At 52.8% G+C, this 13891-nt stretch overlaps 1 protein-coding gene across 8 annotated transcripts in view; it reads right to left on the bottom strand.

Annotated features, from left to right (window-relative positions):
- AMBRA1 (autophagy and beclin 1 regulator 1) overlaps positions 1-13891 on the bottom strand; it is a 165091-nt gene that overhangs the window by 8073 nt on the left and 143127 nt on the right. For all 8 annotated transcript variants that reach the window (XM_018059152.1, XM_018059150.1, XM_018059154.1 and 5 more), the window contains 2 exons: positions 8488-8627; positions 1037-1129 (listed from right to left, as the gene is read on the bottom strand). In XM_018059152.1, the coding sequence (XP_017914641.1) occupies positions 1037-1129; positions 8488-8627 (233 nt within the window). The remainder of the gene's footprint in view (positions 1-1036; positions 1130-8487; positions 8628-13891) is intronic.

Here is a 13891-nt window from a genome sequence, read left to right as displayed (position 1 = left end):
AGAACCATCTACCTTTTGCAAAGAGGCTGGTCCAGTCACTCAAACAATGAGGGCCTTTCTGGGGAGGCAGAGATGGCTGATCTTAAAAGATACTTACTCAACATTCAGGAAGCCACCAGCTGAGTGGCTAGAAGCCACGGGTCCAAGGGTGAGCAGCCAGAAGTGGCCCTTTCTCTCTTTAACTTTTCCTTCCTTCTAACTACAAGCTGACAAGATTCCAGTTTACATTCTTGGAACTTCCACTACAGAGGACTCAAGAGGACTCCTACTGAGGCTGTAAAGGATCCTCCTTTAGGGCCTCTGAAAACAGACCCTAACAAGCAGGGCGCACCAGCTGCCGATGAGCGAGGCCCAGGCCCGAAGCTAACCTCTCCTTCCTTGGGCACTTCCTGGGCATGGACCCTCAGCACAGCAAGGGCTGGCAGCGGAGGGAGCCCATGATGTCCAGGATGGGCACCAACCCCTCCCATCTGGAGCTGTTTCTGGGGACTGTGCCCGGGACTTCCTCGAGGAAGCAGCGACTGCTTTGGCTTTATCACTGACCCAGCGCTTTGTTTGCTCAGAACGTTTCCGTCTCCATTAATGAATTAAATGATGGGAGGATCAGCACCAGGCTCCTACTAAGCGGCCCCTGGGGAGGGCTTGTCCCTGGGCTGCAGCTCTGGGCAGCTTGGTCCCCAAGGCCTGGGTCGTGTGGGAGGCTACCAATGAGCCATTTCCTAGGGAGGACATCCCTCTCCAGAGCTCTCTCTTCACTGTGGCTCCCCCGGACACCGCGGCCAGGACTGGGGGGCTGGACGGGGTCCTAGCTGGTCTTCAATCAAGACTCAGAGGGCAGAGGTTCTGTTCTGTTTCTTAGCCATGAAATACTTTTCTTGAATGTAACCTCATACAAAAGCTCAAAGTATGAAGCCGACCAAAAGGGAGCTGATCTCGAGAAGGGACACCCACGGAGCCCCCAGGCCAGGTCCGAGGGCATCGCTCTGGACCCCACTGGAGTGGGAAGGACAGCGGGCCGCCTCCTTCACAAGCTCACCCAGGCCTCTCGCTGCTTCGGCTGCTGGAGTGAACAGTGAAGACCGTCTCATTCAGCTGGTCCCAGTAGTACTCAACACCGGAGCTTGAGGCCCTGGAAATCAGTTGGGAGGAGACAGAGTGGAAGGCGTTTAGAGAATGGCCAGAACGCCTCGCTCCCTTTCCCTCCTTCCTCTCTCCCGGGACTGGGCTGAGGCTGGGAAGAGACGCTCCATGAGGATGCTCAGCGCAAAGCAGCCCGGTGTTATCTCCCACAGCCCCAACGCCTGGAATGGCGCCGTTAGCCTCTTCCATCGCCCAGGGCCTAACTGGCCCCTCTTGGGGGCTGAGAGAAGCAAAAACATAGCCACACCAGTCACAGGCCGCGAGTTCCCCATACTCTTCAGCCATCCGAGGCGGGGGCTAAGATGGCCTTGGAGATGCCCAAGTGCCACAGCCCGCCCTGTCTGAAGGGTATGTGAGGACACAGCGAGAAGAGAGAAGGTGGTCGTCTACCAGCCAGGAAAGGGGTCCTCACCAGACTGCCCTGTCTGAAGGGCACGCTCAGTGCTCAGGATGTGGATGCAGACTCTCACCACTAGGTCTTGCCTGCAGCCACGGGGCCAGGAGGAAGGCAATGAGGGCACCCTGACGCTCTTATTTTGCCTGGAGCTCAGAAGGCTAACAGGAAAAAGCTCCTGCTGAGCCAGAGAGGCCCACATCTCATTCTATTCTGGCCCAAGAGCCTCCTTTGCCAGGTAGAGGCTGGAAAGGCAACGGGGAGAGCTGAAGATGACCTGGGAGGGCTCACAAGCTTCTCCAGGGGCCGGGGTAAGGAGAGGAACTCCAGTAGTGATAGGCTGGGCGGCTGATGGCAGAGAAAGGAGTTTCTGTCCATCGAGTTCTCCTGGCTGCCGGCCTGGCCCTGGCTCCTTCTTTCCCTGCAGTGGAGCGTCGGGCAGTTTATCACACTCTCACCCAGGCACAACTGCCAGGAGGGAAGCGGGGGCCTCTTATTTTTCTAGACTGACGTGCCTCCTCAGGCAGCAAGACTGGCTGCCAGCGGTGGGTGCCAAGACGCAAAACGCCTTTACTTTAATTTTAAAGATTCCCCACTGAAAAAGACGCTACCTATACCAGTCACAGGGCTCAGGGTGGGGTGCTGCTGGTGGTGGTGAAGTGAGAGGGTAAAGAGTTGGGAAAGAGGTGTCTTTGAGCCCTGTGATTAGCACTCCGGCGTCCGTGAAGAGACTCTAAGAGACAAAACGGGCAGCTCTGCTGCTCAGAGGGTCAGGGCATGCAGAGTGGGCTGGAAAAGCTCTGCTACAGACAGAGTTCTCTCAAATTCACATGCTGAAACCCTACCCTGAGAGACAGGGTCTTTAAAAGGTAATTAAGGTTAGTAAATGAGGTCATAAGACTGGGACCTTAATCCAAAAGGACTCTGGCCTTATAAAGGAGAGAGAAAGAAAGCCCTTACTCTCTTTCTCCATCATGTGAGGACACAGCGAGAGGAGAGAAGGTGGTCGTCTACCAGCCAGGAAAGGAGTCCTCACCAGAGCTCAACCATGCCGGCACCTCATCTCAGACTCCCAGCTTCCAGAACGGCAGGTGATTAAGTCACCCTCTGTGGTATTCTGTTATGGCAGCTCTAACTAAGAAAAGCTCTAACGAAAGCCTAGAGGCTTAGGTGACCATCCTGAATGATAACAACACAACTTCTTCGATAAAGAGCAAACAAACGGAAGTCAGAGGGTCGTGAGGATCACCAGGAAAAGATGAGTTGTGGGGGGTGACGCAGGGTTACTCCTTCCTGAACGTGAGGATTAGCTACAAGAGGGACCTGATGGGGCCTGCATGGTGACAACTGCATGTCAGGAGGCCATGCCACCTCAGGCGAGAGGGAGCAGGGCTCAACCCATCACCAGAGGGTCACTAAGGTTCTGGGGATGAGGCGTCACCTGCGGGAAAGAGCTGCAGCCACAAAAGGGCTCGTCCTCTCCCTGCTCTGGACTAATCTCACCCCCACCCCAAACCCTCCCGCCCCCTGGCCCCCAGCTCCACTAAGAGGGTGGTCTGGTGTGACCTTCAGACATGCCCTCTAAAAGAACATCAGTGAAGAACCAAAGTTCAGGGTAATGACACCTGGGGCTTCCCTGGTGGCTCAGTGGTAAAGAGCCCGCCTGCTAAGGCAGGAGATGCGGGTTCGATCCCTGGGTTGGGAAGATCCTCTGGAGAAGGAAGTGGCAACCTGCTCCAGTAATCTTGCCTAGAGAATCTCATGGACAGAGGAGTCTGGTGGGCTACAGTCCACAGGGTGGCAAAGAGTCAGACATGATGGAGTGACTAAAACGAAGACAACGATGACACCTGCAGGCGCCTCTTATAGCAGCCTGGAGGCCAGGACGGTGGCCAGCGCCTGGAGTCTGGACACCTCAACCTTAGTGCGGGCCACTCTCACAGACACGCAAGGGGTGGCGGGTCACATTTCCTGGGTCTCAGGCAGCAGCTGTTTCTCCTTGAGGCTGCAGGGAGTTGACTCACCAAATCCTCAGCAACTTTTGTGAGGGCTCTCTGAGAACTACAGGGGGGCAAGGGTGAGAGAGAGGACCTGATGGGAGGGAAGAGGCAAATGGCCAGAAGTCAAAAGCAGAGGCCCCTTGGGAAGTGAAGCCACCACTACAGCTTCTGAGGAGCAGATCAGGGCTGCGTGAGGTGCCATGTGAAGCCAGTTGCCGCGGAGCCTGATTTACAAACTCGTCAAGATTTATTGACAAGTGGTGATACCATGTGGGGCCCCGCCAGATGCTTCCTCTCTAATTCCTCTGCACCGCCTGCTACCCCGGGCTGGTGAGTGACAACAAACTGTTCACACCGAGCCCACACCAAACCACGCCCTGGGTGACCAGGCCCCTTCCTCCCATCTTGGAGAAAAGGCGACTGCCAGCAGGATACCGACCCAGAGCCCCTCAGACACTTCCCATCTGGCAGCCTGCGTCCTCAGCCCCGAGCTGCAAACTCGGGCCGTTTACTGAGGCTGTCAACTGCCAAACAGACCAGGGGCCACGGGGACGATCACCATGCTGCTCCCCTCTCCCCTCTCCCCCGCCCCCAATCCCCTCTGCTCCTCACCAAAAGGTCCAGTGCGAGCCATCATTTGTTCTACCTTCTGGGGTCAGACCAACTTGACTATGACAAGCTCGTGCGTTTGGCCGAAAGGCCAGGCACCGGACCAGGAACAGAGTTGGAGATAACCCTCTCTGGCCGTGGAAACGCCATTCAGTGCTCAGTGTCACTTATTTCCATCTCTAAGCTAAGCAACGGCGCCAACCTTCTCCTTTCTCCTTGGTCCTCAGGGACGATGAGTGAGTCACCACTGTCTGTTCCAGGTCCTTCCTGGAAGCTAGACAAAGAGGGATGGAGAAGAATGGGAAGGCCAGCCAGGGCCAGCCATGTCAAACAGACTTCTGTTCAGCACCTGGCTGCCTCTGTGAGCAGTGCTTCTGGGCCTGGCTCAATGACCCCTCAACGCCGCTCTCACACAGGGCTCTGGCTCGGAACCTCCCAACTTCTGGGGTATAATTCCCTTTGAGGACATTCTTCTTTCATTTATCAGTGGAGGCCTGGAAAGCTCTACACAGCTTTCTCCTTGGAAAGAAGGTCTTTTTTTGGAGGGGGGAAGAGAGGGGCGCTGTTGTGCCATGCAGCCTGCGGGATCTGAGTTCCCTGAGCAGGGACTGAACGCGGGCCCTCGGCAGTGGAAGTGCTGAGTCCCAACCGCTGGAACACCAGGGGGTTTCCCCCCCGCTCCGGCCTCCTTTTCTCCTGACGTGAAGTCTCTGAATTCTGCCTTCTGAGTGGACTCTGACACGCAGTGGTCCTCCCAGACGCACCTCCCCAACCCGCATCTATAGGGCTGACATCTGAAGCAGGAAGTGAGCAAGCAGCACCTCACACCGATCTGGCACTTCGCACCCACTGCAGTCACTGGTGGGGGTGTCGGCTGGGCTGGTGGTCAGCTGGAGGCACAGGAGTGGCTTGGGAGAAGTGGGGCGTGACGCAAAGGAGCAAGGAGCACCTCACTGCTAGGAAGGGGAGGAGGGGGGCGGGCAGCTGGGCTATCGGCCACTGAAAGGGCTCTGTATACAGGCTGAAGGACAGTGGCTCGTCTCCTCACCTGTCCTGGGAATTGCTGCGCCTGGAGAGACGGAGTGTTTCCTGAGCCTTTTTTCGCCTGTCAAGTGGGTTTTTAAAACCCATCAAGAGATGCCCAAGAAGCTTGTTACCTCTGTCTTTGTGCTTGGAGAGTGTGTCAAGGCTAAGACGATGGAGGAGAAATCGAGAACAGGACTAAAAGCACAAAATGTGGTGCAGCTGCCTGAGCCTGAGACAAAGGCAGACAGCGACCTGTTTTGGAGCGAGGGCGGTCATCTTGGCCCAGCTGGCCGGCCGGCTGGTGTGTCCTTGGGAACGGGAGTGACAGAGAGCTGTGTCATGCAGGGCCAGGCAGCAGGTGACAATGCTGGGTTTCTACTTTCCTATTTGTTCTCCTCATCCTGGGCTGGAGACCACTCAGAGTACGGTCAAAAGATGTGCGTTCCCTGGTGGTCCAGTGGCTGAGACTTCTGCTCCCAATGCAGGGGGCTGCGGTTCGATCCCTGGTCAGGGAACTAGATCCCACATACCACAACTAGAGATCTCGTGTGCCACAACGAAGGGCGGGTGGAGCCAAATAAATAAAATCTTAAAAAAAAGAAAAAAGATGTCCATGGTCTTATCCTCGGTCATTTCCCACTGCCTCAGTTATCTGACCCACTTAAATGCCTCAAGGTGATCTGGAGCTGTTTTCTTCACCTGAGGTCTTAAGAGAGACCTCAGAATTCTATAGAATTGCAAGTGGTGTATTTTTCTGTGGAAGAGAATATGTTGCTTTTGTTGGAATTCTACAGCAGTTTTTGATTGGAAAAAAGGTTAAGAATCAGCCACAGGAAAGAGTTCTCGATGGCAAACTTAGGAAGCCTCATTCTGTCACTGATCCACCAGGAGACCTGCGCTGGGTCTTAACTTCCTTACCTGAATATTGTCCACGGTACTTCCTGCCTAAAGTACAGAAATAAAGGTGACGAAGACCTGGAGAGCCTTTGGACAACCTGGGACAAAGTCTTGCCCATCTTAATTTACCCTGAAATATCAGCCCTAAGGTATGGGCCATTGACCCACACGACCCAAGACATCAGGAGCAAAGAACACCACCAAAACAGCAGGCTTAACTCGCTCGGAGCCCAACACAACTAGTTCTGGGGTGGGGCGCTGCGCTCCTGCCACGGAGGAGCCCTGATTTGCTGGTGGGGAAGAGAGCTCCCCAGGCCTCCCTGGCGGCTCAGTGGTAAAGAATGCAGGAGACATGGGTTCAACCCCTGAGCTGGGAAGATCTCCTGGAGAAGAAAACGGCGACCCACTCCAGTATTCCAGCTGGGAGAATCCCGTGGACGGAGGAGCCTGGCGAGCTACAGTCCCGTGGGGTCGCGAGAGTCAGGCACGCCTGGCAGGCTGAAGAACAGCAAGCCACAGGCGAGCTCCCCAGGCAGCCCAAGATGGCTCCCGCCTGCGGAGACACTGGGTGCTGAAGACGACATATGGGGAGAAAGAGAGGCCGAAGCCAGCTTTGCGTCTGGCTGAGGAGTCTGTGACTCACACCGAGTGTGCAGGCTGGGGTTTCAGATGTAAAAGCCTCGGTGGGGCCACGACAAACTGGGAGTAGAAAGGCTGCCTCTGCCGAGCGCAGACCACTGCTGCAAGAGGGGCTGGGAGCCCGGGAGGGCCAAGGTGAGCAGCTGGAGCCAGAGGCAAGGCAGCAGCGCCGAGAAGGGCGCCCAGCGGGGGGAGGGGACGGAAGGCCCGTGACCACGGGGCCGGGGAGGGGGCACTGCAGCCCGGGAGCCTTGTCCAGCCTCGGGAGAGACGCCTGGTAGAGTCCTCTTGTGAATGACTAACAAAGGAGGAGGCACCAGGCTACCAGCGCCCTGTGCTCTGGGGAATGGTGGCACGAAGTTCAGGGCAGACAGATCCAGGACTACAGACAGGCTGGGGAGAGGGCAGAAATGGACAGATCCAGCACCTGGATTAACAGCGGCACAGCCGTGAAGAGGCAGGCTGTGTTCTGGAAGGGCACCAGGGGCTGGTGAAAGGGCCGGCTCCGTAGTCCCGGAGTCCAGGAGAGCGCGGCTGGCAGAACCGAGCAGCCTCCGGCGCGTGGAGCAGCCTGACTAGGTCGGGCTGAGCCGGCCGCTTCCCCGTGTAAGGGGCTCTGAAAATTCCAGGTGGGATCAAACAGCTGTCATCAGAAGCAGACGTTCTTTCTCCTGGGCCACTGACCTAGCTCGGCTGACCAGGGCTTAGCCACCTGTCCCTTGTTGGACCACCAGAACTGACCCAAACACACATTTTGGGAAAAATCACCAAGGGCCCAATCAAAAGGCAACGTGGACACGCCCAACAGCCAGAGACCCTAGCAGACCAGCCAGGCGCGCCTGCTCTGCGCTATGCACTCCCCGCGGACGAGGCTCCATGCCGAATGGGAGGGCCTGGAGACAGACGTGGCACTTAATCAGCTGGGTCCCTGCAGTGGCCTACGCAGCCCTCGGCTGGGTCTGCACTGAAGCACAGAGTTCGAGTCTCCCCACCTGGCTGGCTCTGGAAACGGATGACAGACCTGGAGGACTCCCAGGGCTCTGAATGACAGGATGCCTGAATGGACCTCTCTGCCCCAAAAAACCAGAGGAGAGGGAAGGAGGTGTCATAAGGACGTAAGACAGCAATGCTCTGGTTCCCCACCGCCTCCCCATCCTCTCCTTCAATCAAGACCAGTGAATTATCATTTTCATTTTAAACTGAGCTTTTCAATCTGCCTTCAGTGTTATGAGATGGAGGCCCAAGCAGAAAGGAAAACAGGCAGAACACAGATAGAGCCCGGCTGTCAGAGATCAGTGGCTTGGCAAATTAGGGCTTTAATGCTATTCTCTTGGTTTTATTTCTTAAGTTAGGGTCTGTGGCATTTACACAAACCCAAGACCACCTGCTGAATTTTTCAAAAAGGGTTTAGAAAAGAATAGTTGATATCTATGCTTCTGCCTGCAGGGAAACTTGACTATCACTAGGAAACCAGAGAACAAGGGAAAACAAAAAAAAAACAATACTGCCTTATATTTAAGAGCACTTGGTAACTACACCAATCTTTTGAAGATTTCCGGAATGGAAAGCTACCATTCCTGAGGTAGAAAGGACCCTTTAAGGAGTGATTCCAAGAACGCGGCAGGCTCTAGCAAGGCTCGGATTTCCCCTCTGGAAGACGGCACCTCACCAGCCAGACCTGCAGGTGAACGCTGCCGACGCCAGTCCTCCGCCCGGACACCCCCTGCAGGCCTCCCCTGGACGCCCCTGCACACCTCCCCCCGGCCCCCTCCAGCCACTCACTCCGGTCGGCAGATCACCAGGTCTCCTTTGTTGGTGCCGTAGGCCAGGCCGAGCCCCGGCTCGGGCAGCCAGCGGGCAGAATTGATGCTGACATGTCTTCGCTGGTCAGCAGGCATGGGGTAAAGGACGTTGAAAACTCTCTGGGTGGGGGAGAAAGAGGGAAGACAAGAGAATGGGAGGAGAAACAGTCTGTTACCAAGAATAACAAAATCCAGGGGGAAACCAAGTCCCTCCTATGGCCTGAAGCAAGTTAACCACAGGGAAGAAAGGAAATGGTTAGACTGGGAAGGTTATCTGAGAGTCTGGGAAGGCACAGGGAAGGGCGGGGCCCTCTTACCTGAGGTGAGGGATAAGGACTGGTCAGGAAATCTCAGGGCACATGTGGACTTTTCAGCGGAAGCTTCGCTGTGCTCACCTCACAGCCTCTAATGTGTCTCATTTCATCGCTTTCACTTAACCCCCTGGAGAGCCCCATGCAGAGCCCAGCACAGCAGGAAGCATTGCCCCGAACTTTCCTCTGGCCAGACAAACCAGGGAGAGCCAAGCTCCCCTGGTAGCCCCGTTACCACGGAAACCACAGCACTCTCACGGCAGTGGGGAACTGAAGGTGATGGGGGGGCGGGAGGGGTGATAACATCAGAGAACATTCTTAATTCATCTAATTAAGAGCAACGTTAAAACTGCTATTCTTAAGGAAAATGAAAAGGTGCAGTAAGATGGAGGAAGCAAGGCAGAGAGAACTCTTGAAAACATAGGTATACGACTTCTTTCTAGCGTAAACAAAATCACCATTAAACGGACCAGTTCCCAAAGGGAATCTCCTTACATCGTCCCAAAGCTACCATTTTCTCAGGGGGCAGCTTAGCTCTGTCTCAGGTTGGGCTGAAGGTAAGATCTGGCTACTTGATCGACAGGATGTTCCAGAATCCACTTCAGTCAGAGACAGGGGCCGGGCAGTGCAAGGGTGAAGGGCAACATTTTAGAGTTAGAAAGACCTGCGTCTGAGTCCTGACATCACTGCATTAACAATGTCTCCGGATCTCCATTTCAACACAGACAGCACCAGCACTCAAATAATGGGGCAGATAAAGAGAAACGACGTATATAAAATGCCTGGTGCAGGCTCAGAAACGGTATCTCTGGTTCTTACAATATTTCCAGGAACCAGCATCTGGGGCTAAAGTTATCAGGGCCTATGAAAAGGACATGAGATTGAGAATTTATACACCAGAGTCTTAGATATAAAGTCCTCTCTTTTAGGTTTTTATAAGCCAAGGATGAGCTTCATCTGCCTTCACCTGTCGCTGAGGGCTGACGGAAGGGGGAGAAATGAGAGAGCAAAGGAGAGCGCGGTTTAGAAAGCAGTATTAAAAATGAATCTAGGGCAGCATAATAATAATTGCTTTTCTCATTATCCTGATGAGAGACCCCACTCCCCTCAAAAGTTAACTACTGAGCTAAGGTTCCACACCATTTACAGAAATCGAGTGATAAGAAGCCCTGCATTTGGGAACATATGTTCATGTGCCTTGGGTGTCTATCTGAAAGGTCTTTAATAGGACGGTCTCCAGACAGGAGAATTCAGTGGCATGTGGGCTCGAGGCATGACACACACACACAGGGAGAATCCCGTTGTCAACATTCTCCGGCTTTTGTGGTGCTGAGGAATGTGCCTGGGCAGCTAGTAGCACGCTGCTGTGGTCCTGAGGTCAAGTGGGTCTGTAACATACGAGGAACTGGCTCTGGTTTGAGGCCTAAGACCGGCTGCCCCGTGGCTGCTGCTGCATTAGGAACCTCCTATGCCCTCCCTACCTCACTTAACTCCAGATATAAGAATTAACCAGGGCTCTTGAAATCTTTGGTCTGAGGTGACTATTGAAAAAGGGCCCAGCGGAGTCTATGAATTTCTGAACGAGTCATTACCTTTGGGTAATCTCTTCCTTGCACGTACATGTCTGGCAGGAGCCGGGAAGGAGTTCATGGCTCGTCCCCTCTACCAGCCTCACTGGTTGACTGTCATGTGATGGCAGGAGCAATGTTCTGCCCTTTGCACCTAAGCAGCTCTTCTCCTTCAAGTCAGGGGGTGGGTGTGGTGCCTTCATCCTTTCTCACAGAGATAATCAATAGTTTCTGTCCACCCTATCAGCTCTCTGGTAAAATATGACTCGGTATACAAACCCAAAGGACAAAGTGGTTGTCATCAGGCAACTGTGGCTGGGATCTCTTAACGCGTTCAAGTTTCCTTCTCCAAAGGTCAGATAATTTAACGTGGGGATACACCTAGAGTTTAGAAGGGACGTGTGTTCATTTCAGTGGCTGGATGAGGGAAACTTCATTTTTTACCTGTGGCAGCTCTCTTGGGGCTCACAAGAGTCTTCCCTCAAATCGTAACGATTCATTATTGCAGGCAATGGGGCAGAAGGGCCAGGGAAACTGGTCTTCCAAGAAGGGGGACGATATGGTTCAGAAATCAAATGCTTTAAGGTCGTGCTGAGTGTTTTGACCAAGGGCTCATACGAATAAGGGGACTCTTTTCTAGAAATGTTCCTGACTAAGAAAGAAGCAAACAAACACCTCACATGTCACAAATTTAGCTTTTATGGTCTGCTACTGCAGAGGGATTAACAAGCAAATACTATCAATTTGCTTTCAAGTACAGGAACTTGCTTTGGGGACAAAACTCTCAAGAAGCCAGTATGATGGGTGACCTAGCTTAGGCGTGACAAGGTCAGAGCGACTGAAGCGAAGCAATTACAGGCTGAGACCCCAAGGCCCTGCCGCAAGGCTGTTCATAACCTCATGGCTATAGGAATCACGGGGCATCAATTTGTCCTCTGGCTACGGCACACCCCCCTCCCCAGGTCCTTAAACAGTGTTGAAAGGGCAGCTCCCAAGAGCCCATCTCCTCCAGCATTTGAGTATTAGGCTAAATCCTGCTTTGTGGCAGGAAGCCAGAAAATGCCACGTGAAGATCAGCAGCCTCCAGAATTCCTGATAAGCACTTGCTTACTTATCACACTCTAATGTGGGGATGGGAAGGAGGGAGATGAGGGCAGAGAGGAGGCAGGATCCCTGCTGTAAAGATTCTGAGCAGCCATCAGATCCAGGGCTTCTATTTAACACATGCCTGGAACTAAAGGACCCTCAAGGAATGAGTATCTGCTCCGCGTGGAAAACCACCCAAAGGTGGGGTTTCCACTCCTTTCTCTGGATGCAGTTTAACAGCTCAAAGCATCTCAAGGACCGGGGATGACTCCTCACAATCGGCTCCATAGATAATTGAATACCTGGGCAGCAAGTTCCCCGATGCTGACAGATGGTTGGGTAGCTCTGGCTACTCCCAGATCATTTACGGTTCCAGGCATCAGTCTTTCCAACCCTGTGACTGAGTGATCTGTGGGTTCTCCTCCCACACTTCCAACAGGGCTTGGCACTAACTCTGCAAACCCGAAGTCCATCAGCACCAACAAGAGAGAAGCGCAAAGAAAGCTCTGGCCTTTATTTTAAGGCACCCCAAATATATCTCCAGTAGAGCCTTCCTTAACACTAGTCAGGTGTCCAGAAACTCCCTGCTGGATGTTAAGGACAAAGCCTACCAAAAATTCCTCCCGGTCTCTGACGAAAGACAAGCTACAACACCATTATATACTAGAGGAGGATGATCAGGTCCTGGGGTCCCTCTGGGGAGCTAGACATGAAACCCAGCTGCTGAGTCACGTTTGCAGAGCCCTGGTTTTAACCTGTCTCCGCTGCAGCTGTTCCCTGCTAGACGACAAATGCTGAGAGGACCCCCTGCCTCCCCAAGGAGGCTGTTCTCATTTCTAACATCTATGAACAGAATTGGAATCAATAAGCCAGAAGGAACACATATTTCAGTCAGTGCAGTCTCAGCGTGTCAATAGGGGATGAGTCAGGTTGCCAGGATGGTTATAGTTCTCAGGGAGTGGGAGAAGACAAGGATTCTTCTACTTCTGGGGCCCAAGATGGTCTCTTGTACCACTCGCCTCTCCATCCCTCAAACCCTCTTAACTAACAGGAAGTAGGAACAAAAGGAAAAGGTTCCAGGATCAAAACTAAAAGGGTCCTGTTTCTTCTTCAAAGACAGACAGAAAAGAAGGAGAGGCAGCCAGAGGAACGCAGCGGGGAACCTTCCTCTTCATCCTTTTAAAATTTAGAGGAAAAATGAATTGCTGCCCTCAACAAGATGCTTTCTTTTCCACTGCGTGTCAATAAAGCTCAGACCATTAGTCCAAGCAGCAAACTGTACTGGCTCAGATCAGCCAAGAACAGAACTCTGCGCTTATCTTGCTTACATTTGGGAATCTCACCATCCTGAAAGCGAGGACCCTGACACAAAGGCAAGAGGTCAAGAACTGCCCGCAGGTCGCCCTTGTTTTTATTTTTATTTATTTATTTTTTCGCCCTTGTTTTTAACTAAGACAATGAAGGCGGCTTGAAGGAAGGGGACAACTGGAAACCATGCAGAAAGGCCGTGGGAGGAGTCGCCAAGCCAAAGGGGCTCCAGGGCAGAAAGAACTGTGAGGAGAAGAAATGGCTTCTGGGTGGCAATGGGAATCAGGGGCAGCTTTAAGCTCTTAGAGAGGGTTCCTAGAAGAGAATTAACTCCCTGGGAAGTGGGAGAAAATCAATGGAAAGCAGATGCTAAGAGACAGCTGACCTTTTCAATGGAAACGGATGGCTACACATCTTGTCACAGGCTGAGAAATGCATATATCCCAGAGGAGGCTGGGGGAGGGATACTACAGTCACCTGTTCTCTCTGTTGGGCTGCTGATTTGCTTTAGACGCATGTATTATTGAAGTTTCTTCATTCCTAGGAAAATCTGACTGCTTTTCAGAAACTTTCATTTCTTTGACTGTCTCCAAGCCTTCTTTATATACTACTTTGGAGTTTAGAACTCATAGAATATTGGTTTTGAAGTGGTTATTTAAGAATAAAAATCAGAATACCAAGTCATTTACCCTTTCCTCGTTATTCAGCTGAAGCAAAAACAAATCTCCTAGATCGCCCATGTTTAAACCAAAGCTCTCCTAGCAGAAAAGAACAGCTAACAGCTCCTTTTCTTAACTCTTGGGAACCCGTTGCCCTCCTCTGCTCCTGATAACCTGGTGTCTTGAAGTCATTTCCAGCCAATCTCCTGTGATTTGTGGAGACCTACAGACTTTGTCTTATTCACCTGTTCCTCTCAAAGGGATCCCAAGGACAGTCAGAGAACAAGAATTTTCTTTTTCGGTCGGCCTGATGCTTTCCAAAGACCATCTCTCAGCATTAGGACTGAAGCACAGAGATGACTTCAGCTGAGGGATCCCGTTTTGTGCTGAATCGAATACCAAGGAACGCAGGACTCCCGGAACTTCCTGAAGTTAAAAGCGTTACTGCCTCC

This window comes from Capra hircus, chromosome 15, assembly GCF_001704415.2.
Source record: "Capra hircus breed San Clemente chromosome 15, ASM170441v1, whole genome shotgun sequence".
In the NCBI taxonomy this organism is placed as follows: domain Eukaryota; kingdom Metazoa; phylum Chordata; class Mammalia; order Artiodactyla; family Bovidae; genus Capra; species Capra hircus.
Note: the sequence above shows the minus strand (reverse complement) of the source record. Positions and strands in the feature narration are given on the sequence as shown.